General features: G+C 43.9%; 1 protein-coding gene across 2 annotated transcripts in view; it reads right to left on the bottom strand.

Moving 5' to 3' along the window:
* Positions 1-27,724, bottom strand: part of MTUS2 (microtubule associated scaffold protein 2) — an 833,540-nt gene that overhangs the window by 7,841 nt on the left and 797,975 nt on the right. For both annotated transcript variants that reach the window (XM_073662484.1, XM_073662485.1), the window contains exons 13-14: positions 17,829-17,948; positions 14,654-14,751 (exon numbers count right to left, since the gene is read on the bottom strand). In XM_073662484.1, the coding sequence (XP_073518585.1) occupies positions 14,654-14,751; positions 17,829-17,948 (218 nt within the window). The remainder of the gene's footprint in view (positions 1-14,653; positions 14,752-17,828; positions 17,949-27,724) is intronic.

The following is a 27,724-nucleotide window of genomic DNA, read 5'->3' as shown; positions in this document are numbered from 1 at the left end:
CGTAAAATGTTCCCAATAAAAGCTTCAACTCAGTCCTCAAAAAAGCTAGTCCCCACTCAGGTCCGTCATCTGTTAAAAATATAAGGGACTTCCAAGTTACTGGTAGCAGAAAGGCTCTGGAAAACCAAAATGACCCTTGCCCCCCAAAAGAAATTCAGAAAATTTTGTGCTCCCAAATCCAAATGCCTATTCTACAATAATTTGTTCTCCAATTGTCAAATAGCACTCCGTCCCCCCCAGATCTCACCGTATGGCTAAGCGGTACGATACAGCCACATATGGGGTATTGACACTTTTAGAAGAAATTGTGTGACACATTTCGGCACCATTTTTACCCATTGCCCTGTGTGAAAATGTAAAATCTGAGGGTAAAACATTTTTTTGTGGTAAAAATATAATTATGATTTTTTCACTGCCCAATGGTATAAATTTAAAAATTAAAAAATACTCACTACTTCCCTAGATGAATTCCTTGAGAGGTGTAGTTTACAAAATGGGGTCATTTGTGGAGGTTTCTGCTGTTTTGGCATGTCAGCGACTCTTCAAATGTGACATGGTGTCTGCTGCCTATCCCAGCCAACATAGCGCTCCTTTCTCTTCCGAACCCTGCCGTACACCAAAGCAGTGGTTTTCCCCCACATATGGGGTATCGGCGTACTCAGGAGAAATTGTACAACAAATTTCATGGTGCAATTTCTCCTGTTACCCTTATGATAATGCAAAATTAGGGGATGAAAAACATTTTTTATGGGAAAAATGTGAAAATTTTATTTTCACGGCTCAATATTATAAACTTCTGTGAAGCAGCTGGGGGTGCAAGGTGCTCACCACACATCTAGATAAGTTCCCTAAGGGGTCTAGTTTCCAAAATGGTGGCACTTGTGGGGGGTTTCCGCTGTTTAGACACATTAGGGGCTCCACAAATGTGACATGGCGTCCGCTAATTATTCAAATAAATTTTACATTCAAAAAGTCAAATGGCGCTCCTTCCCTTTCAAACCCTGCCGTGCGCCCAAACAGTGGTTTTCCCTCACATATGGGGTATCGGCGTGTTCAGGAGAAATTGCACAACAAACTTCATGGTGCAATTTATCCTGTTACCCTTATGATAATACAAAATTAGAGAATGAAAAAGATTTTTTGTGGGAAAAATGTGAAAATTTTATTTTTACGGCTCAATATTATAAACTTCTGTGAAGCAGCTGGGGGTGCGAGGTGCTCACCACACATCTAGATAAGTTCCCTAAGGGGTCTAGTTTCCAAAATGGTGGCACTTGTGGGGGGTTTCCACTGTTTAGTCACATTAGGGGCTCCCCAAATGCGACATGGCGTCTGCTAATTATTCAAACAAATTTTACATTCAAAAAGTCAAATGGCGCTCCTTTCCTTTCAAACCCTGCCATGCGCCCAAACAGTAATTTGCCTCCGCATATGGGGTATCAGCGTGTTCAGGAGAAATTGCACAACAAATTTCATGGTGCAATTTATCCTATTACCCTTATGATAATGCAAAATTAAGGGATGAAAAACGGTTTTGTGGGAAAAATGTGAAAATTTTATTTTTACAGCTCAATATTATAAACTTCTGTGAAGCACCTTGGGGTTCAAGGTGCTCACCACACATCTAGATAAGTTCCCTAAGGGGTCTAGTTTCCAAAATGGTGTCACTTGTGGGGGGTTTCCACTGTTTAGGCACATCAGGAGCTCTCCAAACGCAACATGGCGTCTGCTAATTATTCAGACAAATTTTACATTCAAAAAGTCTAATGGCGCTCCTTCCTTTCCGAGCCCTGCCGTGCGCCCAAACAGTGGTTTTCCCTCACATATGGGGTATCAGCACGCTCAAGAGAAATTGCACAAAAAATTTTGGGGTCCATTTTTTTCCTGTTACCCCTGTGAAAATAAAAAAAATTGGGTCTAAAGTAACATTGTTGTGAAAAAAGTTAAATGTTAATTTTTTTCTTCCACATTCCAAAAATTTCTGTGAAGCACCTGAAGGGTTAATAAAGTTCTTAAATGTGGTTTTGAGCACCTTGAGGGGTGCAGTTTTTAGAACGGTGTCACTTTTGGGTATTTTCTGTCATAAAGACCCCTCAAAGTGACTTCAAATATGATGTGGTCCCTAAAAAAATGTTTTTGTAAATTTTGTTGGAAAAATGAGAAATCGCTGGTCAACTTTTAACCCTTATAGCTCCCTAACAAAAAAAAATTTTGGTTCCAAAATTGTGCTGATGTAAAGTAGACATGTGGGAAATGTTATTTATTAAGTATTTTGTGTGACATATTTCTCTGATTTAAGGGCTTAAAAATTCAAAGTTTGAAAATTGCAAAATTTTCAAAATTTTCGCCAAATTTCCGATTTTTTCACAAATAAACGCATGTGATATCAAAGAAATTTTACCACTATCATGAAGTACAATATGTCACGAAAAAACAATCTCAGAATCAGGGGGATCCGTTGAAGCGTTCCAGAGTAATTGCTTCATAAAGTGACAGTGGTCAGAATTGAAAAAATTGGCCTGGTCACGAAGGCAAAAACAGGCTCTGGTGCGAAGTTCTACCTCTCCGTTGCAGAAATATTAGCAATCAAAGTATTTGCCATCTAATGAGCTAACTTTTTTTTTCAACGCATAAAAAAAAGGAAAAAAAAAAAAAAGAGGTAGAAACGCTGGTACTGCTGCCACACCTGTACGGAATGTACGTAGTCCGGAAGCACTATGTGGCAAAAGAAATAAGTTGGCATCCAGAGCTGGTATCTGGTGGTGCTCAGCCCCAAAAGGTGGCAGCGTTAAAGACGGAAACAATGAAAAAAAAGTGGCACTCACCACTGGTATGAGAATTAACAGCACTTTATTTGGTCGTCACATGAGGAGAGGAGAGATAGAAGAATGATTGAGCAACAGCTGTTTCGCGTAAACGAGTCTTCTTTTGGCCTTTTCCATTTTGCGGAGGTTTCAGACAAAAGTCCCATTGGGGCCAACGAACGGGTGCCGGAACGCAATGTGAAAGTATCTTCCTTAGTCATCTGTGCTTTCTAATCATGCAGGAGGTTAGACCAGGAGATCAGAGCTGTAATCATTACATCTCACACAGTGATAAACTTGCTCTAAGCCATGTTCTTCTTTCCTTTGAGTTTTGCTGCCTCTTTATCATTGGTCATCATTACCATATAGTAGGAAGAAGTACACCCCCCCCCTCCCTTGTGAATATTGTCTGATAACACCCACTTGGACTAAAAAAGTTAACAAATACTTTGCTAATATCTCCACCATGGAGAGGAAATATTTTTAAAAAAAGTTTTATTCTGCTCTGCAGCCACTATTACATCATTCGTCCAGTTCAACATGAAAAATTTTGTGAAAGGTCTTCTTTAATATACAGTAAAAAATATTTTTAAATGACTCTATGGACACCTTTTTCTCCTTTTTAATATTTAATTGGAGTTTCTATGTTATGATTTAATTGTATTTATCCAATGCACAATTCTGTAATTACATGGGAATAGCATATTACAGAAGAAGCAAAACAGATGATATTTTCCTTGCCAGAAACTGGTCTGTGGTGCGTATTTTGAATCCTCAGCATGTTATGTCAACATTTTTACCATAGATATGATCCTTGGCAATTCATAGGGAAAATATGTGTGAAATCCATATCAGATCTGCATGCAACACCTATATAAATCTGCAATGTGAAAATCTGACTTATTGAACGATGGTGAATGGCTGTCCACCAACGTTCACCATCCAACCTGAAGGAACTGGAGAGGATCTGCAAGGAAGAATGGCAGAGGATCCCCAAATCCAGGTGTGAAAAACTTGTTGCATCATTCTCAAGAAGACTCATCACTGTACTAGCTCAAAAGGGTGCTTCTACTCAATACTGAGCAAAGGGTCTGAATACTTATGACCATGTGATATTTCAGTTTTTCTTTTTTAATAAATTTGTGCAGAGTGTACTTTAATAAGAAAAAAATGGCAGATGCTTTAGTCCAGGTCTGGGAGGAGATCTCACAGGAGACCATCCGCAACCTCATCAGGAGCATGCCCAGGCATTGTAGTGAGGTCACACAGGCACGTGGAGGAAACACACAATACTGAGCCTCATTTTGACTTGTTTTAAGGCCATTAAATCAAAGTTGGATCAGCCTGTAGTGTGTTTTTCCACTTTAATTTTGGAAGTGGCTCCAAATCCAGGCCTCCATTGGTTAATAAATTTGATTTCCATTGATGATGTTTTGTGTGATTTTGTGGTCAGCACATTCAACTTTGTACAGAACAAAGTATTCAATGAGAATATTTCATTCATTCAGATCTAGGATGTGTTATTTGAGTGTTCCCTTTATTTTTTTGAGCAGTATATATATATATATATATATATATATATATATTTATATTTATTTCATATATATATATATATATATATATATATATATATATATATATATATATATATATATATATATATATATATATATATATATATATATACACATATACATACATACATACATACATACACACACACAAACACACACACATTTTAAAAAAATGTGAAAAGGACAATGGGCCTATGCAAAATGTTTTTGAAAGTATTACAGCTTGTAAACGCTTTTTGGAGCCAGTCAAGAGCCTTTCAATTCTTGTTTGAGGGATTTTCATCCATTCTTCCTTGGAAAATCCTTCTAGTTCTGTGAGATTCCTGGGTCATCTTGCACGCACTGCTATTTTCAGGTCTAGCCACAGATTTCCAATGATGTTCAGATCAGGGAACTGTGAGGGCCATTGTAGAATCTTCAGCTTGCACCTTTTGAGGTAGTCTATTGTGGATTTTGACGTGTGTTTAGGATCATTATCCATTTGTAGAAGCCATCCTCTTTTCAACTTCAGCTTTTTTTTACAGATGGTGTTATGTTTGCATCGACAATTTGTTGAAATTTCACTGAATCCATTCTTCCCTCTACCCGTGAAATGTTCCCAGTGCCATTGGCTGCAACACAACCCAAAAGCATGATTGATCCACCCCCATGCTTAATGGTTGGAGAGATGCTCTTTTCCTGAAATGATGTGTCCTTTTTTCTCCACACAGAACTTTGATCATTGTTTGTGAGCCTCAATGGGGACAGTGATGATAATGTATGCAAAGCGCTGCAGAATATGTTAGCTCTATATAAAAAATAAAGATTATTATAATAGATTATTGTGGCCAAAGAGTTCTATTTTGACCTCATCGGTCCACAGGACTTGTTTACAAAGTGCATCAGGCTTTTAGATGTTCTTTTGCATACTTCTGATGCTGAATTTTATGGTGAGGAAGCAGGAGAGGTTTACTTCTGATGACTCTTCCATGAAGGCCATATTTGTGCATGTGTCTCTGGAGTTGTGGTACATTGTTCTACTGTTCAGAGTCTGCTAAGTCTTTCTTAAGGTATTTTGCAGTCAAGCGGGGGTTCTGATTCGCCTCTCTAGCAATCCTATGAGTAGCTCTCAATGAAATTTTGCTTGGTCTTCCAGATCTTATCTTGCCCTCCATTGTTCCTGATAACTGACATTACTTAATTACATTTCGAACTGAGGAAAGGGAAACTTGAAAAAGCTTTACTATCTTTTTATAGCCTTTTCCTGCTTTCTCGGCATCCACCATTTTCATTTTCAGAGTGCTAGGCAGCTGTCATGGGTGTGTCAGGTGTAACAGACAGTTGCTCTGAATCTGGCTGCAGAAGGTCATTGCGTTTCGCATTGCAGATGCCTTCTTAATCCTTCTTACTTTTGGACCCAGCGGCAACCTCCCTCCTGCTCTGATTGACACACCCTGGTCTGGGTGCTTATAAATTCTCAGCCTGCTTCAGGGAGTCGCCGGTGATATTCTCATTTTCCCTTGTGCAGGCTTGGAGCTATAGCAGTCGGCTAGCTTCCTCTCTAGTGCCCTTGGAGGACATTTGCTGTTATCTCTCTGGTGTCTGCTCAATCTAAAGTTTTCCCCCTTTGTTTGTCTCCCTTGTTGTCTTTATTTTATAGTGGGAACTGACCAGTGCTCACCCCTCCCTATCTACGGCCTAGCTCTAGGGATATACAGGGATTAGGTTTCCTGTTTGGCGATAGGTACGGAACCTATATAGGGACGGTAGGATAGGTAGGGTGATATTAGATCTGCCTAGGGGTCTTCACTCCTCTTTTCCCAAGCGTTTGGGCTAACTTCCCCTCATCCCTTCGTGTTGCACTTAGTCTTTCCCACACAGTGCGTGACAGCAGCTGCTTAGATGAACACATGATGGTTTTTGGCACAAGGTTAAAGGAGGCTGGGTTATTATAAAGCTGGGAAATTTGCATCACCTGGCCTTTCCTAACGATGATCGTGAACAAACCATAACCCTAACAGGCTAATTAAGGACTGAAACCTTGGTCAAAGCTATCTGAGCACCCAAATCTCCAAGGGTGCCCAAACGTTTGCATCAGTCCATTTTCCATATTATACGGTATATATATATATATATATATATATATATACATACATACACACACAGTGCCTACAAGTAGTATTCAACCCCCTGCAGATTTAGCTGGTTTGATAAGATGCAAATAAGTTAGAGCCTTCAAACTGCAAACGAGAGTAGGTTTTATGAACAGAAGCATAAATCTTACAAACCAAAAAGTTATGTTGCTCAGTTGAATTTTATTAAATTTTAAACATAAAAGTGTGGGTCAATTATTATACAACCCCTATGTTTAATATTTTGTGGAATAACCCTTGTTTGCAATTACAGCTAATAATCGTCTTTTATAAGACCTGATCAGGCCGGCACAGGTCTGTGGAGTTATCTTGGCCCACTCCTCCATGCAGATCTTCTCCAAGTTATCTAAGTTCTTTGGGTGTCTCATGTGGACTTTATTCTTGAGCTCCTTCCACAAGTTTTCAATTGGGTTAAGGTCAGGAGACTGACTAGGCCACTCCAACAGCTTGACTTTTTCCCTCATGAACCAGGCCTTGGTTTTCTTGGCTGTGTGCTTTGGGTCGTTGTCTTGTTGGAAGATGAAATTACGACCCATCTTAAGATCCTTGATGGAGGAGCGGAGGTTCTTGGCCAAAATCTCCAGGTAGGCCGTGCTATCCATCTTCCCATGGATGCGGACCAGATGGCCAGGCTCCTTGGCTGAGAAACAGCCCCACAGCATGATGCTGCCACCACCATGCTTGACTGTAGGGATGGTATTCTTGGGGTCGTATGCAGTGCCATCCAGTCTCCAAACGTCACGTGTGTGGTTGGCACCAAAGATCTCGATCTTGGTCTCATCAGACCATAGAACCTTGAACCAGTCTGTCTCAGAGTCCTCCAAGTGATCATGAGCAAACTGTAGACGAGCCTTGACATGACGCTTTGAAAGTAAAGGTACCATACAGGCTCGTCTGGAACGGAGACCATTGCGGTGGAGTACGTTACTTTTGGTATTGACTGAAACCAATGTCCCCACTGCCATGAGATCTTCCCGGAGCTCCTTCCTTGTTGTCCTTGGGTTAGCCTTGACTCTTCGGACAAGCCTGGCCTCGGCACGGGGGGACACTTTCAAAGGCTGTCCAGCCCGTGGAAGGCTAACAGTAGTTCCATAAGCCTTCCACTTACGGATGATGCTCCCAACAGTGGAGACAGGTAGGCCCAACTCCTTGGAAAGGGTTTTGTACCCCTTGCCAGCCTTGTGACCCTCCACGATCTGGTCTCTGATGGCCTTGGAATGCTCCTTTGTCTTTCCCATGTTGACCATATCTGAGTGCTGTTCACAAGTTTGGGGAGGGTCTTAAATAGTCAGAAAAGGCTGGCAAAAGAGATCTTTAATCCACACATGTGAAGCTCATTATTCTTGGTGCCTGAACTACGTCTTAATACTTTAGGGGGACCAAACAGAATTCTTGTGGTTTGAGGGGTTGAATAATAAATGACACTCTGAATTAACTTTTAACGTTTAAAAAAAAAAAAAAAAAATTTGCAGCAGTGCATTTCCCACTTCCAGGCTGATCTACAGTACAAATGTCACAATGCCAAGTTAATTCCGCACGTGTCAACCAGCTAAATCTGCAGGGGGTTGAATACTACTTGTAGGCACTATATATATATATATATATATATATTATATATATATATATATATTTATATTTTTTTTGCCTATAATACAAAGGAAAGGTGTCATCCTTAACTTTAGGCTTTTTATAGATCATTTCATCTTCAACTTGCTTAACTGTTCACAATAACAGTAATTTTTACCAGGGGTGCCCAAACGTTTGCATTTCACTGCAGATAGAGGTTGGGTGCTCAGAATTATTTTCATTGCTGGACCCAAGAGATCCTAGTCCGATGTTGCATATGAAATGAATGCTGACCAAGTATTGCCATCTACAGAAAAAAAAAACTCTCATCCATTTTGCAAAAGTTGCCTCATCCTTATCAATTTGAAAAACTATTTGGGAAGCCGTGTAAACCCCTGGCATGACTTCTAACTCAACATTCAAAAACATTTAACTACCAAAAGTGCTGAGAAAATGAAACAATAGCGGCACTGCAGAAAATAGATTTTTTTTTCTGTTCACAAATGTTACATGAAAGAATGAAACATTATATAAAATGTGTAAAGTTATGTAACGGGAGGTAGAAAATGTAACATGTGCAATAACTGACAAACACTATAGCCGGCGTGTACAGATAAGGAGACATTCTCATTAGGACGGATGGGTGGAGTGCATAAAGGCTTTCGTCGCAGAAAATAGCAGAGGTCCATGCCATGTGGACTGGATATATTACAGATCAGGAGGCGGCACATGGGGGAAACCTCCAAATAAATTTACACAAATATAGGTTACAGGGAATATGTAGTGGGAAGTTTGTGAAGTGTTGGACCTGGGGAGGATAAGGACAGGACAACTCTTTTAGTTCCCAACAATCACAGTTTTAAGTGTGCCCTAAAAAGGCCTCTTTAGGCAAGTCTTCACATTCTCTAAATATAACATTTCTCGGTTTACCTTCTTCCTTTACCTTATTCCCAAGAACCTGATCCTTTCCCCTAAAAGTAAACCCCATATTCCACGTACCCTATTGTACTTTATCCCTGTACCTACACAGATACAAGCTAGGTAACTGGCACACGATCATCAATACATCAGTAAAAAGTCAGCGCTGAGGAATAAGTAAAATCATGCCCTCTGCAGGGAGAAACTGCATCGGGTGTAAGCTGTATTTTACTGCAGGCACTGTGCTGAATGTCAGCCATTTAACCACTTGGATGCCACTGTCAATTGCAACAGCGGCATATAAATGGTTAACAGAGGGAGAGGGGTCCCTCTTTAGCCCTATCGGCACCCTGTCATCAGACTTGCTATTTACCATGGCAACCCAAAGTCAAGTAATCGCCACGGTGTACGATGGCCTGGATCAAACCCTATATAAATCTGATATTGATGTAGTCGTACTGATACAAGGAATAAAGTGGTCTTGTCACTTACTCCGCACGGTGAACGAAGTAAAAATAAATAAAAAATTCTGGAACTGCTGTTTATTTTGTTCATTCTGCTTCCCAAAGATCAGACTAAGGCTTGGTTTACATTTATCCTGCGCTCTACGCTGAGCACTCATCTCGAGATTTTCATCTAAACTCCCCAAAAAATGAGATTCAGACAAAATCCTGAAGAGAACAATCCACTATAAATGAGGCAGATGGAGTCACTTGGGAAGCTCTGGTTGGTGTTCCCGTGGGGTTTGTATTTTTAAGGCATCTTTTTAATGCACAAAAGTGTGTTCGACCATACCTGTGTGCATATCTGAAAAGAGAATACTCAGCCACAAAAAAGGCCATAAGATACAGAGTAAAAAGTGACTCAATCTGCCTCATTATAGTGTATGATTCTTTTGAGGATGTCGTCTGAATGTCATTTTTTGGGGGAATTAGACAGGAACCCTGATGTAAAAGCTCAGCAGAGAACACAAGACAAATGTGAACCGAGCCTTAAAATTGATAAAAAATGTTGTTATGTAACCCCAAAATTCTACCAATAAAAACTTCAGGTTTTCCATTGACTGACCCGAATCAGGATTTGTTTTTTTGTGGGATGAGTTGAAGTTTGGTCCTGCTCGACCCTTATTCACATTTACATCATTTGACATACGTTAAGGTTTTAATACTGAAGGTTAGGACCATCCCGAATAGGGTCCCCATGACATGGTGAGGTGGCTTTTATGTTTTTTTGATCAAAACTATGTTAAATTACCCCATGTTATTTTCATGCACTATTGCTGTTTATTTACTTACTGCAGGGTATTTATTCACTTTGTTTTAATCTTAGTTTTTTTCTGTTTAGTGGCCAGTGTGAACATGCGCTTACACGGCGCATGTACACCAACTTATAGTCCAGTTCATTTCTTTAGGCTAGTGCGCCTAAACCGCAGTTTCGGCTCACAGGTATGGTATTACTGTAGCAAGGAGAGCCCAATTAATTTACAGGGCACAGAGTAAACTGACATATTTGCAATTTTCACATCTGCAACATCCTCTACACGTGAGGCCAAAATAGTCACTGTACTTAGTTATGTAGGTTAAATAAAGACCTAGGTCCATCAAGTTCAACCTTCCTCCCCCAATTGTACATTTTATCACTAATTTAACTGTAGCCCACAATGTTATGTGTATCGAGGAATTCATCCAGCCCCTTTTTTAAAAGCTGTTATAGTGTCAGCCATCACTACCTCTTGTGGTCGGCATTCCACGTTCCGACTGCTCTGACTGTAAAGAACTCTTTCCTGTTTAGTTGCCGGAATCACCTTTCTTCCCCCCGTAATGAGTGCCCCCTGGTCCTTAGTATGGTCTTTGGAAGGAATAAGTCATGCGTCAGTCCTTTGTACTGACCACACATATATTTATACATGTATATGAGATCCCCCCTGAGGAGTCTTTTTTCTAAGGTAATCAAGCCCAACTTTTCCAACCTCTCATCATAGGAGAGGCCCTCCATCCCTTGTAATAATCTAGTTGCCGCCTTTGAACTGACTCTAACTTCTGAATATCCTTTTTAAAATGTGGAGCCCAAAAATAGATCCCATATTCTACATGTTGCCGCACCAGTGATTTATGAAGGGGCAACAGTACGTTGGGATTGTGGAAATTTTTTCTCTTTTTATACATCCTAAAATCTTGTTTGCTTTTGCGGCTGCTGCTTGACATTGAGTACTGCTTCTCAGCTTACTTGTAACCAGAATACCCAAGTCCTTCTGTACCTGGAGACAAATTCAGTAAGGGGTGGGAATTCTAAAATGGGGTCACTTTTGGTGTTTTTCGGTCATTCTGATAACTTAGCGGCACTACAAATGATGCCCACAATACATTCAGACAAAATCTGTATTCCAAAATCCAAAATGGAGCTCCTTCCCTTCTGAGTCCCGTCATGCGCTCAAACAGTTGAGTACAACCACACATGGGATATTGCTGTGCTCCGTAGAAATTGCATAACAAATTGTGGGGTCCATTTTCTCCTATTACCCCTGGTGAGAATGAAAAATTTGAGGCTAAAGTAACATTTGAGCAATAAAAAAAAAAGTATTGTATTTTTTTTGTTTTCAAATCCCAATCTTATAAAATTCTGTGAAGCGCCTGTTGGCTAAAGAACAATTACTGATCTCTCATCATTCTTCTATCACATTGACAAAACTTTGGATGGCTCTTTTCATGTAAAACTTTCCAATTTAAAAATGTTCACCCCGCCCCTAAATAAGTTATGTAATTTAGTTTACAACATGGGTTTCAACTACATATGGGGCATAAGTGCGTTGGTGAAAAATGGGAAAAAAATGTGTATCCATATTCTCTTATTACCCTTTGTGAAAATAAAAAATTTGGAGCAAAAAGCAATATTTTGAATAAAAAAATCAAAAATTGCATTTTCACTTTTTGATTCCACTTTGCATTCATTCCTGTGAAGCACTTGAAAGGTTAGGACATTTCCTGAATATAGGTTTGAATGATTTGAGGGTTGCAGTTTTTAAGATGGTGTCACTTTTGGGCGTTTTCCATTATATAGGACTCTCAAAGTCACTTCAAAACTGAATAGGTCAATAAGAAATACGTTTTTTATATTTCCATGAAAAAAATATCATAAAAAAAACGATTTTGCTAAATTTTAATCATTCTAATATCTTAACAAAAAAGGATGTTTGAAAAATTGCGCTGACATACAGTAGACATATAGTTATTTTTTAACTAATTTTGTGTGGTATGACTACCTGGTTTAAAAGGTATAAAGTATTCAAAGTTTGTAAATTGCAAATTTTTCTAAAAAGTTTGTCAAATTTCAGATATTTTCACAAAAAAAACTGTTATGCACACGCCCGGACTGACTGGCGTGTGCGGGTGTTGTGGTTCCACTGGACCATGGAACGGAGAGTGCCTGGAGGGGCGTGACTAAGTATCTGGCCGATCCGACCAAGGTGGCACGACGGCATACGACGCCAGTGCACCAGGGAGAAACCGGGCAGAGGGACCAGGTGCTACTCCAGGTCAAACTCCGGACACGGGGGTTGACCCACACTGGGATTACTGGAACAGGCAGGTTAGGCTGGCACAGACTGGTGGATGTAAGCAAACACGGCAGGTATGCAGATGGGTGGATACAGGCGAGTATGCAGGCAGGGAGGTACTGGCCGAAAGGACGGGCTGGAGCACAGAAAGGTTAAGACCCAGTACAGACTGGGTCACAGAACCGCAGATGCGGTAGACAACCACAGCAGAGAGGGAACGCCCAAAGCGGTGGGCAAGAACAGAGCAGGACGGGGCTGCAGGAGCAGCGAGCACAAGCAGGGCAGGACAGGACTGCCGGAGCAGCGGGCAGAAGCAGGGCAGGACAGGACTGCCAGAGCAGCGGGCAGAAGCAGGGCAGGACAGGACTGCCGGAGCAGCGGGCAGAAGCAGGGCAGGACAGGACTGCCGGAGCAGCGGGCAGAAGCAGGGCAGGACAGGACTGCCGGAGCAGCGGGCAGAAGCAGGGCAGGACAGGACTGCCGGAGCAGCGGGCAGAAGCAGGGCAGGACAGGACTGCCGGAGCAGCGGGCAGAAGCAGGGCAGGACAGGACTGCCGGAGCAGCGGGCAGAAGCAGGGCAGGACAGGACTGCCGGAGCAGCGGGCAGAAGCAGGGCAGGACAGGACTGCCGGAGCAGCGGGCAGAAGCAGGGCAGGACAGGACTGCCGGAGCAGCGGGCAGAACAGGACTGCCGGAGCAGTGAACAAAAGGGTCAGAGCGGAGCAAGGCTGCCGGAGCAGTGAGCAAAAGGGTCAGAGCGGAGCAAGGCTGCCGGAGCAGTGAGCAAGGAGTCAGAGCAGGACGGACAGGGCTCTGTTCACACGGAACAGACAGGAAGGGAAAGGCAGAGCCAGATACCCACAGGGTATTTGCAGTGAAGTAGCAAGTGGACCACAAACTCACAAACGGGAGTACAGAGACAACAAGCAGGAGTTAGGTACGAGTTCAGACTCTGCAGAAAAAGGAAAGGAACGGACATAGAGGCAAAACAGGTAAAGGATAGGAGAGAGTTCAGACTGGAACTGAGTGTACGAAAGAGACCGACACTGTAGCGGGATACAGGAGCGGGTCTGGGAATACGGCCCCCAGAGAGGCGGGACGAACAGGCAAGGAGCGTGTTCAGACAGGACAGACAAGATACAGGAACGGATCTAGGTAATCGGCCCCTAGAAGGCGGGAGGAACAGGCTAGGAGCGTGTTCAGACAGGCCTGGAAATACAGCCTCCAGGAAAGGCAGCAGGCAAGAGTACACAGACAGGACTCAGTTTAGACACGGGAACTGACACCGCAAGGCAGGAGACATAGACAGGACTCAGTTCAGACAGGAACAGATACCGCAAGGCAGGGACACAAACAGGACTCTGTTCAGACGGGAACAGAAACCGCAAGGCAGAGACACAAACAGGACTCTGTTCAGACGGGAACAGATACCGCAAGGCACAGACAGGCAGATCTAGGAATACGGCCCTTAGAAGGCGAAAGAACAGGCAAGAAGCGTGTTCACAAGAACAGACCACAGTTCAGACACAGAACTGGAAAACAGGCAGGAAAACAGGATAGGACCTGGCATGTCAGAGACAAAAAGCCGACTGACAGGACACAATGCTCAGGCGCCATCTTGAGGAAGAAGGTGGTATAAATACCCAAAGATGGACAGCAATAGGCTGAAGGTGCAACAGGGGCGTGTCCGCAGCAGGTACAAGAAACAGGAAGTTCAGCGGGCGTCGCCCTATGCAGCCAAAACAGACAAACAGACAGCATGGAGGGAAGCCAGAGAGACATTCTGGACAGGAGATCAAGTGCGCGCTCTTGCACAGTGGGAGATGGACCACTATGCAAGGACGCCGCCAGGTATGTTACAAAAACATAACCTAAATTTGCCACTAACATAAACTACAAAGTGTCATGAAAAAAAAAAATCTGAATCTCTAGAATATGTTGAAGCGTTCCAGAGTTATTTCCACAAAGTGACAAGTCCGATGTAAAAAAAAAAAAAAAAACAGGCTTAGTCATTAAGACCAAAATTGGCTCTGTCACTAAGGGGTTAATAGTTAACATTTTTTTTTAAATGTATCTCATGATTGGGTGATTCTTGAGAGATCTGACCTGGTAACTGCAACATTCTGATCGATGCGGGCCCTCATGTCTTCATTCTGCTGCTGAAGAACCTGTATTCGTTCCTCCAAGACAACATTTATTTCAGCCTATAAATGGAACAATATAAACAAGTCATTACAATAAAGCTTGTTACTGTGCAATTACCTAAAAGAGAACTTACGCATTTTCTAAATTTCTTTTGGAAATGTTGGGAGGTAAGCAAAAATAAGACCGAAATTCATTCTAGTGTCTCACAAGGACAATGATTTTCCATTCTCCCAATTCTCTGAATGCTGAGCTCTGAATAACCCTGCCCCCACCACTGGCAGATTTCTGTGAACACTGTGCATAGGCAGAAAGCTGCCAATCAGACGTGGGGGTGGGGTTACACAGAGCAGGAGGACTACATGGCATGAGACAACTAGTCTTTTAGTGATAATCTCCTGCTGATAAAACACAGATTTTTTTCAAACTGCAACAACCCAGTAAGTGACACATCGCTGGAATCAGGGTTTCTGCCCCTACATCATGCTTCTCTTGGAAAAAAAGGATTTTGCTAAGTAAAGACAGAGGGCCCGATAAATCAAGACAGGCGCTGCTCATGCTGGTCTTGATGCGACTGTGTGCTGGAGTCAGACGCTCCTGATTGATGAAGAGGAGTATGCCTCTTCATGAATCAGGAGCAGCAGACGAGTGGTGTACTCCTCTGTGAGCGCCTTACCACAAATCTTACTCTAGTCCCTGCTGGAGTAAGATTTGTGGTGTAGCGATCGCCACCGCTTGCCATGAATTTGACAAGCGGTGGTTGGGGCGCCCCTGTCCCACCTAGCTCCACCCACTTTTTTCGAAGCTGGGCAAAAATCACATGAGATGCCAAAAGTTACATAATTTAGCTTCAAGTTGCGCCTAAATTATGCAACTTTTCAAAGCTTTTTGAGACAGAATATTGCTGTAAAAGCTTTGATAAACTGGGCTCATTGTAAAGCAAATATTAATCTAAACAGCTTAAATTGCCTGATATTTTCTTAAACATTAACACCAAAATCACCCACCCAAAATTGCATGTGTACCACTGAGCAAAAATGTGTTGTCTCACTTCTATTAGACCACATAGAGAAGGGAGGTTCCAGTATGTCTATACAGCTGTAATCAAAATTATACAACCCCCATTGCAAATTAGGTTGATTAGCAAAATTAATAAACGTTCTGTTGTTTGCAATAAACTAATGAAACAAGAACAATGTAAATCACTCAACACAACTAATATGATAAGCGGTTTCTCCAAATTCGGCACAAAATGCCACTATTACTGACTACTACAGTCTTAGGAGTAGTCATCCTCCTGAATAGAATCCCTCATAGGAGGAAACATTTGCAAATCAGGTGTCGTCTCATGCACACAAGATGCGTGTGCTTGAGAAAACACATCAGACTAGCATGTTAGAAGTATGGCAAGCGTGTAGCAAAAGCATTGCATGTTCCTAGAGATACAGCTGGAAGCAAAGTTCTCAAGTTCAAAGTTACCGGAACACTGACTATACCGCCTGGACGTGGCAGAAAGAGAACGCGGTTACTGGGTGCCACCAGGCTCCTGATTGGGCAGGTGATGATAAACCCTTGAGTGACTGCAAAAGACCTGCAGCAAGAATTGGTTGCAGCAGATACTGAGGTTTCAGTTTGCACAGTAAGGAGCATACTAAACACAGTAAGTCTCCATGCCCAAACTCCAAGAGTTACCCTTCTACTGATCAAAGAGCAGTGGCATGTTGCTATTAGACAGCTGTATACAATGGTGGAACAGGGAGCTATGAGTTCCCTACTCCAGCAGATGCACCCGAGTCTCAGCACAGCAGGCGCAATGATGTTACTAGATTGCTCTGGCTGTGCAGAGCCTCAGTCCACATGTCAGACCGAGTGGAAGCGGAGAGTAGGTTATTTATTTTTATTTAAATTGTGTCAGTCACAACATGCAGCGGGAAACTGTGGGGGCATTATATTCTGTGTCCAGCGCTTGTTAAGAGTATAGAAGTTTAGGGATTGTTTACTGAGGAGCAATGAAACAAAACTGGAACTTTTCAGGTGTATGGATCAAAAGTATTGTCAAGAGGAGAAAGAATGAAGAATTTGCTGAAAAGGACACCCTGCCTAGAGAGAAGCATGATGGTGGCTCTGTAATGTTCTTGGGATGCTTTGCTGGAAACATACAATGTGTGGAAGGCAAGACTGATTCAGTCAAACATCAAAAAATCTTAAGAAAATATCATGTCTTCAGTGAGAAAGCCGAAGCTTGGATGTCATTAGATCTTCCAACAGGTCAATTGTCCCAGGTATATCTCAACGTTCACCAAGGCTTGGTTTCAAAAGACATTCTGAAAGATGGCCTGACTTAAACCTCTTAGAAAATATTTTGTGGGATGTGTAGAGGGTGCTAGCATGATGCAAACCCAAGAATATTAGTGACCTGGAGGCCATTGTCCAAGAGGAATGGGCTAAGATTCTTCAGGAATGCTGCCACAAGCTGGTGTCTGGTGGATCACCTTTGCAGCAGGTTATAACAGTCAAGGGGCTCTACTAGGTACTAAAGATGCTTGTCATGAAGGGGATGAATAATTCGGAGACTGCAGTAGTCAAAAACTGAGAAACCACCTGTTAGATTAGTTGCATTGTGCGATTTACATGGTTTTTTATTGAATGACTACAAACTGCAGAAAGTTTGTAAATTTGGCTAATACACCTGAATTGCAATGGCAGGGGAGGAGCGAATATTTTTGATTGTAACTGTATATAAGCTAAGGTTTGTGAAGGTAACGCTGAGCATCCCTCGTTCTAGTAGACACAGCCTGTTTATATATTGCATGACTCCTCGGTCTAAAATGCATTTGGGTTTGCAGGACCTAGCAACAAAACTACATGATCGATTCCTGTAAAAAGGAGGAAAATCTAAACAAATACATTTTCTTTCCAAAATGTCCAGGATACTCGTATAAAGTTCCACTGCTTTCCCTGCAGGTCTGCTATTCGGTGTAGGAGACAGTACACGGATTAAGTGTATTTCAGAAATAATCATCACTTCCCAATTACGGTTTCTGGCACAAGGGGAGGACTACTTTAGCTGGAACCCCAGAAAAAAAAAACTAATATCATGTATTACATTTCCTAAATGTGCTCTTGTATAAAAACTCACCAGCTTTTCCAGCTCCATTATCCTCTTTTCCTGCTCATGGATTAACTGGTTTTTCATCTCTAAGACTTGTTTAATGCTGATCAAGTCATCATCTAAATGCCGGTATGGAGCCAGAGCAATCTGCAGGACAGGAAGTTTAGGCAGTGTTAGCAATATGGTATAAATGAGGTATATAATAAATGTGGCTTATATACTTAAATAAGCACTCCTCCTCCTCCCATCAAAGTTTTTATCCTCTTAATATATTGCAGTCATCATATTATATAGCACTGTGTACTTACAATTGCTCATTTTGCCCTTCTACCCAGCTAATTCTTCTCTTTTCTCTGTTCCATGTAGAAACAGGAAGTCTCTTGTCCCTGCAGAAATCATTCCCCTCTTCAACTCCTGACCCAGCTGCTCCCTCCCTCCTCTCCCCTGCCACTGACTTTTGCAGTGACTTAAGACTCATACAGAGAAAATTGATCTCTTGTTTTTACATAGAGCTTAGAAGGCCAGAGCTAGATACTCCTCTCATAGATAAAAGTCAAAGTCATCAATTTTGGAGAAATCTTTCCAAAGTCTAATGTGTACAGGGCCCTCAAGACTGTCCACTATTGGCAGATTTTAGGGGAAAAGAAACGAGCAACTGGATTTTGTTATGCCCACAGCCCGATCCGTTTGTAGAAACTTTAGATATGCTGCTAGAAGAGGGGATCTGACGGCACCAGACTTCCACTTTATCCATGTTTATCAGTTGGGCTGGTCAGATAGTGATGTAGCCGATAACTAACTGTAAAGTATACGGCCAGATTATAAAAACTAACTGTAGTGTATACGGCCAGAATATAACACTGATCTATACAACAACTTTGTATGCTACATTGAAATATAGAAGTAAAAGGAGTCAATTTGTGTGCAAAAATGTATGCCACATGTAGACTGGCGTATATTTCGGTAGTAATCCATGCAATTTTTTGGCTTAAATTATGATGAATTTGTTGACGGGGATTGGCTAAGCCACCCATTTAAAAAAGAAAAATTGCATAAAAAAAATCCAAAAGCTGCAAAATTTGTGCACTAAACGGTTTCATGAATCAGGCCTAGTTAGGTCTGCAATTACCTTACTTGGTAAAATTAGTCAATTCCAACACGGTATGCAAATTTTAATAGAGGTGCCTTGATTCCCACAAAGAGAGAGGTATTGTATATGACGTTTTTTTGTTTTTTTTTTAATTTTGCCAAGCTAGAGGATGGTTTCACATATAGGTGTTTTGTAGTCTAGAAGAAGCATATATGAGGCTAGCGAGTTATAATCCGGAGACCCATGGCTGGTGCCTGCAACACTGTCCGTACTCGGACCACGGCCAATGGGAGTCAACGAAAACTGAAATTACTGCGGTCTTTAAATTGCTTTTAAAATAAGCTCTTGATTTTGCAGGGGAGCAGCTTTTTCACCTCCAAAACTTTGCAGCTATTACAATGGACCATATGGTTTTGCGGTTGCAATAAGGAAAAGAACAGCACTCAGCAAAATCAAGTGACTGCTTATTAAACAAATCACAAATGGCTGCTATGTTCGGCCCTACCTACATTGACCAGGATCCCTCTCGCTCATCGGATTCAGCCGTGTAATGAAAGATGGATTGCAAGGATTATTCTGTATTTATCTTGTGTCTCAGATTATTCAGTACAGGAAGGTTACTCAGACAAGCGCCTGGCACAGAATCACAGAGATTTCTGCACACAAATATTGTGTCTGGAATAAGAAAATCATTAACACATTCTCTAAGGTTGGCACCCGCCGGCAGCAGACGTAGGATCGGGCAGCTAAAAATAATATCATTTGATTACTGCCAAGACTTAAAGGGGAACTCCACTTTCTCAAAGCAAGTTTTAATGTTCCTGAGTTCATATTTAGATAAAATGGAGAATATCTTTGTGAATTCCTTGCTATACTGGTTTTGTACTGCTTTTTTTTTATTACCTGGATGTTTTATTCTACGTTCCGTCAGAAAGCTAAGTGCATTGTGGGAGATAAGCTGGTAAAACGAATGAATGTTGTGTAGGGGGTCAGTCCCTGCTAAGAACTGAATTACACTGTGACTTTAAGAGACAATGCTCCCCTCTAATTTGTGTGCACTTGGACTAGTTCTTTTGCCCCTGCAGCATGCTGTGTGTTGGTTTGCGTGAGAAGCAAGAAGTGTCTGGATCCTGTAGTGGAGACAGAGAGACTAGGGCCTGTGTCAGGAAGACAGACCAATACGGATGTCTGAACACTGAGAGACTGTTAAAAACGAAAAGCGGCTTTAAAGGGAGAAGATAGTGCTCGGTTACCGCAGGATCGGCTAGCAAGACCGTGTCATAAAAAAAGGATAGCATAGCACCACCCAGGCAGCTTGCCCCAAGCATCTATAACCTGGAGAGAGCATGCAACTCTATGGTACCAGTGACCCCTCAGCATTGAAATTGGGACGAGACTTGCCCGTACTATGGAAGAAGATGGAGCTATTAATCTGAAGGAAGAGTGCAACACAGCATACTCAGCTCCACTACATCGCAACCAAGCAGAAGCTAGCAGACTTTCTCCTCAGCGCTGCAGAACTGTGACTGTGACACCAGTGTTCAACTGTGTTAGTGTGTAGAGCAGGTTTCTCTAGTTAGGACGCTGTAGCAGTGCGGCTGGATTATCAGAGTAAGGCTGTGTGCCCACTATGCGTTTTTTAAGCGTTTCCGCAGCAGCAATTCCGCTTGGTAGAAGGTCTGCCATGTTCCCCAATGATAATCCGCTTGTGCTGTGCACATCCTGCGGAAATTTCTGCTGCGGATTATCATTGCGGAAACATCCGCAGCACTACCAATTATTTTGCGGAATCGCAGCGTTTTCGCCACCATTGACTTGCATTGAATTGCATGATATCCGCATCACTACATGTGCACATGCGGATATCATGCGGATATCATGCGGTTCAATGTGTGGCTGGTACCAGGGTTTGGAGAAGAGGAGACTCTCATCCAGACCTGGGTACCATAGCACCTGTGAAAAAAAAAGAATAAAATAAAAAATATACATTATACTCACCTTCTGATGGCCCCCGCTGACGTCGGCGGTCGCGTGACCCGTCACATGACTAAATGACATCATGGAAGGTCCTTTTAGATCACCGCGAGACACCGGGGAGACCGGGCGCATCAGATAAGGACACTGGGGGCTATCAGAAGGTAAGTATAATATTTTTTTTTTATTTTTTACCATTCTTTCGGTCACAGTATATAAATCTATGCCGGTTGCATGGGTTTATATAGTGTGACCAAGTTGTCAAGCATTTTCCAAGTGATGCTAAAATCGCTTGGAAAGCGCTTGTCAACCCGCATGCAGAAATGCAAGTGAAGAACGCTTCACATCCGCATGTCCCTGGCAGGAAATACGCATGTACAATCCGCATGTACAATCCGCATGTACAATCCGCATGTACAATCCGCATGTACAATCCGCATGTACAATCCGAATGTACAATCCGCATGCGTTTTTTCTGCCAGGGAGATGCAGAAACGCTCAGGAAAAAATCCGGAACATTTCTGCATCGTGGGCACATAGCCTTAGGTAGAAATTTAGAAGTGAGAAATTGTTTATACGGTTTGTATTGAACTTTGTATTGCAACAGCTGGAGAGCAGCTTGTGTGACATGATCCAGCTATCTCCTTGTATCTGTTATTTCTGTTTTCATTATAAGAACTGTTAGTTTCATTTTCCGGCATAAAATCCTCTGTCTTTCTATAAAGCCGGTGTTTTGTTTGTGCCTCCTCGTCTCCTGTACCGTACTTGTGCCCGGTGGTGTCATACAGTTGAGCAGAATGTTTCTTTAAACTTTGACTGTGAATGGTGAAGTATTTAAATACTTTTTTTTAAGATGATTTAAATTGGGAAATATCGCTCAAAAGTGTTTTTTTTTCGTTCTAGTTGTCTCAGGGGTCACACTATTTGGATCATGTAGATCAGATATTGGTGGCAAATGCTATTGATGTGTCATCAATGCTTGTGTGGGCTGCTTAGTGTAGTTTTTATAAAAATCAAAGTTTTATCATCAGGAGATTATCACCTGAGGACTACTTGGCCTGACGTCAGATAGTCCAACCCCGCCCACAGCACTGATTGGCAGCTTTCTGTGTACACTGTGAATAGGCAGAAAGCTGCCATGCAGTGGTTGGGGTGGGATTATACAGAGTTCAGCATCAGAAAACTGGTAGATCTGTAGCAGAAAGAACACACTTATTCATCTAAACGTCTGTATCCAGTAAAAAGTGACATGTTGCTGGAATCATTGTCTCTGCAGCTACATAATGGTGCTTTCAGATGGGGTAGCAAAAATTTAATGACAGTCTCCCTTTAAAGTGATATGTCAGAATATAAATAATAATGAATAGTATTAACGCCATACTGTATAATATCAGACACAGAAATATGACAACTCTGCTGCTTTCCCCAGCTGGCGCTCAGTAACTTTACGACAGAGAGACGTCTGAATTATTCATATTATTACATTTCTGTAACATAAATGCACTTGATGAAGGACTGACAGCTCTGACAATCCTGATTATAAGTGAATCTGGGAAAAGTTTTATATTAATCAGTTCTAGGAGCAACTTCAGCCATACGAAACCAAGAACACTTCCCAGGGCCAATTAGTGAAGCAATGTATCAGTCTACGGTGGAATCTACAGGGATTGTCTCATCTATGTAAATGGTTAAAATTGCAAAGTGTTTGTACTATAACAACACCCAAAACATAATGCCGCTAAAGTGCCCCCCATACAATGTGTGGGGGAACTATGGTGATATAATATTTTATGGGGGGCCATGAAATTGAGTGAGGAAATCATACTGAGTGGGGGACTATGGTGACTATTATACTGCGTGGGGTTCTGTGGGGTCATGATACAATTTGTGGGAGAACTATGGTGATATAATATTCTATCATGGCCCCACAGAACCCCACTCAGTATAATGACTATCACAGTACTCCCACACAGTATAATAGCCACCATAGTCCCCCACTCAGTATGATTGACCCCACTCAATTTCATGGCCCCACAGAGAATAATGATCCCACAGTCAGAATGATGACACCCCCCTCCAAAAGTCCTCATACAGATTAATGGTCCCTCAGAGTATGATGCCACCACAACTCCCACTCAGAATCATGGTTCCCACTTCGTAAGATGGCCCCAACACAGTATGATGGCACCAGTGTCAGTTCGGGACAATAAAAAGCAGTCCTGGCACACATACTACAATCCTCCCATCCTCCCCTTACCCACCATCAAGGCGCAATGTAAGGTTAAGCAAATTTGCTTTACTTAATTATGCCCCACACCACTCAAGTATAAAAGTTTTCTCAAAAGGAATAATTTCCCAATTCTGTCCACTGGGACCCCCACCGATCCCGACAACTGGGGCTCTGTATTTATTTCTAGGAGCTGTCACGCTTGGGTCAGGAGAGTCACCGGCCAGTCCGTGCACTGCGATGAGATAGTTGTCTGTGTTATACGGCCGTCTGACTGCTCCCTTAGGGTAGAAGTGAAGGCAAGAAGACCAAAAACTACAAACACAATCTTATTAAGGTGCCCCTGCTGTGTACTGTGTAATGGCTGTGTCTGATGTGACGCCCAGCTGCGCTTGGTATCACAGATCCTGTAAGAGTGCATTGATGGATTCCTCCACAAGAGGCCCCCATAAACATTCACACATCCCCACCTTCCACCTCAGACCAGCAGAGGGAGCCCGTTAGGGATATAAATAGGGAAGGTGGAGCCAGGCAGTTTAGTTCCTCTGGAGAGTTCAGCAAGTGCAGGTCTGAATGCAGAGTTGAGCTCAGTTCAGTTGTAGCTCAGAATAGTGAGCTTTAGGTGTGCCGGCGCCATAAGATCGGTGAAGCGCGGCGTGTGCCGGCGCCATGAGATCGGTGAAGCGCGGCAAGCTGCCGTTAGTGTGAGTAGCCTAGTGAGGGCCCGAGTAGGCCGAAGGCGAGTGGAGAGTTAGTACATAGGGGGCAGAGGAGCTTAACCAGCTCACCCCGAAGAATTTACCGGACACCGGATCCGAAGCTTACCGGGATCTCTACGACCCAGTAAGGCATAACCGGAATCCCTGGAGAACTACAAGTCCCAGGATCGCTAAAGTGCTGATACGTAACAGAGCCGGGAGACACATAGGCCCCACAAGCTGAGGAGCGTGTACTCCAAGGAAAGGCCCTACCACAAAGTCAGCCAGCGCAGGACAGAGACAAAGTTAGGCCTAGCTCCAGGCAGGTCAGAAACTTACTACACAGAGGCAAGAAACAGGAGGCCCTACACCTGCTCATTGGGGAGGATCCTGATATGCACCCTTCACCCTACAGTGCTCCGGGATGTGCCTGAATTTCCATCAGTAAAAGGTATTGAAGTGACTATCGTGTCTGTCCCTGTTCTTGCTCTGACCCGGCTGGGTCCCCTCTGTCCTGCATCCCCTTTCCGTACGCTGCACTGAGGCCTAGCTCCACCTGTGGGGAGCTATACCATCGAGCTGCCTTATCATCGGCCTCAGTGGACTGCGCAGCGCTGGTGATTCTCACCAGAAGCCACAGGTGGTGTCACGAACTTTCATAAAACGAAGAAATCTATTAGCCCCTTTTTAAAGAGTGACCCCAGGGTACGGGCTCGGGAGCCGACCACCGCGACATCCCCAAAGGCCAGGGTACAGAGTCATCCCCATCCCCTGGGCTAGTCATCTCTCCTGGCGTCACGAACAGGATCGCGTGCCCGCTGCAACGGTGGAGTGTTATGTCCATTGCCACCGGGTACTGTGCGCCTTTAATTAAAAACTGTATATTTGACTGTGGTGAATATTGCCGCCATTGTTGGGCCGCCGAGCGAGAAGAAGGGCGTAACCGCGGGAAACTGAGGGGCGTACCTGCAAAAGAGCGCAAAGCCCCGGACACGCCCCACGCTTCGACGTCAAACCAAGAAGCGCCAGGACTTGGAAGGAGCGTCGCTGAACGCTCTGACGTAGGACGCAAGTGACGCAAGGTCCTGAAGACGACCGTGACCTGTGGAGCTGCGGCCTACCAGAAGAAAAACTAGAAGGTAGGCCACGGTTAGCTAGCGGGGCGCCAGAATGTCCGACGAACAGCACAACGCCGGAATACCGGTTAACAGCCCTGAAGTTCAACCCGCGCCGACAATGAGCAGGCCGAAGCGGCCGCTCCACCAGCAGCGCCTGTAACCCCTGTCATTCCGATAACTTTACCGTACATTCATGGAGCAAAGTGGCTCCCCCAGTACAACGGCAAACCAGATACCCTGTCCGGATTCAAACGGAAGATATGTGGTATCTTGGACATGAACTCCATGACAGGCAAACAAAGAGCCGCTGTCGTATTAGGACAACTGACTGGTGCTGCGGAACGGGAAGTGGAAACATGGTGGGCCGCAGACCAGGAGTCCGCAATCTTTCAAAAGCTACAGACTGTTTTTGAGGATCATACTGAGGCGGACCTCCGGATGAGGTTCTACAATTGTTCCCAACAGCCGGAGGACAATGTTCGGGACTACGCCTGGCATCTACAAGGGGCCCCCGCGGTCTCTGAAACAGGTTAGTCCGACCAGCATTGAAAATGAGAACAAAATGCTAAAGGACCAGTTTGTCCGGGGACTGAGGTCTCCAGAGGAGAGCAGGACTGTGCGTTGGTGGTCCCTGGATCATCCAGATGCCACTTTTGATAATCTCAAGGACATGGCTATAAAAGGACTGCAGCCCCCGGAAACAAATGCCATCCAATGTTACCATGGTGGGGCTACCCCAGTACCTGCTACACCCACCTTTTCCCCAGTGGCTGCTGAAGCTAAGGTTCCAGCAACGTCCCCTAGAGAACTGGACAGTCTGCGCTCTGAGGTGCGTCAGTTGAGAAAAACCCTGACCACTGTGCTGAGTGCTCTGCAGCTGCGGACGGAGCCCGTGGAAGGAGGGAAAATCCTGTTAGCCGATAGCCCTGAGGATGTCCCCTGGATGCGAAGGAGGAGGAGGCCAACACCACCCTCTACGTGGACCAGTGACCAGCGCCGTCCGCCTAAGGACCCTACCTGCTACCGCTGCCGCAAGACCGGTCACACCGCCCAGAATTGTCCTTTAAACGAGAAAACCCTGGGTCCGAGGGCCGACACCCAGGAGTAAACTCCCCAGGCCCATCAGACTGGTACAACAGGTTCGTCGGAGGAAGACCTTTCCTGTCCATTGTGCTGGACGGGATCCCAACACACGCTCTGCTGGACACAGGATCTCAGGTAACCATCATGCCTGACGTCTGGTCCATGGTCCATGGACGACCTACGTCCGCCAGCTCCAAATCTTTCTGTTTATGCCTCAAACGGACTCCCCCTTAACCTGGTCGGGGTTAAGAATGTGACTGTGAAGGTGGGGAGAGTGGAGCTGAAGGACCAGGGGCTAATTGTAGTAGAGACTAATCCTGATGACACCAATCCGTATATGGTACTAGGCACTAACATTGTTGGTAACTGTTTGGGAGAAGTTGTGTTCTTGCTCCAACAGATAGCCGACACTGCCAGACCAAGAAAGAGGAGGGCACTGCAGAAGGAGATCCGAGTCCTGATGTACCAACAGCAAGTAAGGTTAACAGACGGTGAAATCGGTACTGTGCGGGTAACGGACCCCATACCCATTGTCATCCCCTCAATGAGTGAAATGCTCATCTGGTGTAGAGCTGCTATAATTCTTAGAGGACAGAGCTACCAGGCGGTAGTAGAACCCCTTTGCTCCGAGCATAGACCCATGCTCTTAACCGCCAGGGGAGTGGTAGATGTACGTAATGGGAGGGTGCCCGTCCGTCTTCTCAACTGTGGGGAAGATGAGGTCAGATTGCCACGTTATGCCACTGTTGCCAAATTACATGCTGTAAATAACAACTGCATCCACAAGGCGGAGTCCTTAACCTCACCAGATGAAGTGGAGGATAATGACCCTGCAACCCAGGTGGAGGATTGGTGTCAACAGCTCCATGTTGGGACAGACACCACTCCTGCCCACCAAAAACAGGGTGTACACGGGGTGGTTCAAGAATACTCGCAGGTGTTCAGTAAACATCCACTTGACTTCGGGAGGATTAAGGGGGTTCAACATCATATCCCCACAGGTGACCATCCCCCAATCAAAGAACGTTACAGGCCTATACCACCAGCTCACTACCAGAAGGCAAAGGAAATGTTGCAAGACATGAGGAAGGCGGGGGTAATAAGGGATAGTTGTAGTCCCTGGGCCGCTCCCCTAGTGCTAGTTAGGAAAAAGGACGGGAGCATGAGAATGTGTGTAGATTACCGTCAAGTAAATCGCATTACACAAAGATGCATACCCTTTACCACGCATAGAGGAGTCCCTAGCTGCCTTAAAGTCTGAAAATTACTTTTCCACCCTTGACCTCACTAGTGGGTACTGGCAAGTAGCTGTGGCTGAGGAGGATCGGGAGAAGATGACCTTCACTACCCCGATGGGACTCTGCGAGTTCAACAGTATGCCGTTTGGACTCTGCAACGCCCTCGGAACATTCCAGAGATTGATGGAGTGCGGCCTGGGACACCGCAACTTCGAGACTGTGTTACTTTACCTTGACGATGTAATAGTGTACTCTAGAACGTACGAGGACCACCTGAAACACCTGGCAGAGGTATTTGAGTCACTGTCCCGGTACGGGATTAAGTTGAAGCCCTCAAAGTGCCACCTGCTCAAGAGAAAGGTACAGTACCTGGGGCACATTGTCAGTCCAGAAGTGGTAGCACCAGACCCGGAGAAGGTCACAGCCATCCAGAAGTGGCCGGAGCCGAAGAACCTCAAGGAGGTGCGTCAGTTCTTGGGACTAGTAGGATACTAC

Source organism: Phyllobates terribilis, unplaced genomic scaffold, assembly GCF_046119375.1.
Source record: "Phyllobates terribilis strain yellow unplaced genomic scaffold, ASM4611937v1 Scaffold_2__4_contigs__length_985480577, whole genome shotgun sequence".
NCBI classification, from domain to species: Eukaryota; Metazoa; Chordata; class Amphibia; order Anura; family Dendrobatidae; genus Phyllobates; species Phyllobates terribilis.
The sequence above is the reverse complement of the archived record's forward strand: the minus strand, read 5'-3'. Positions and strand labels throughout refer to the sequence as shown.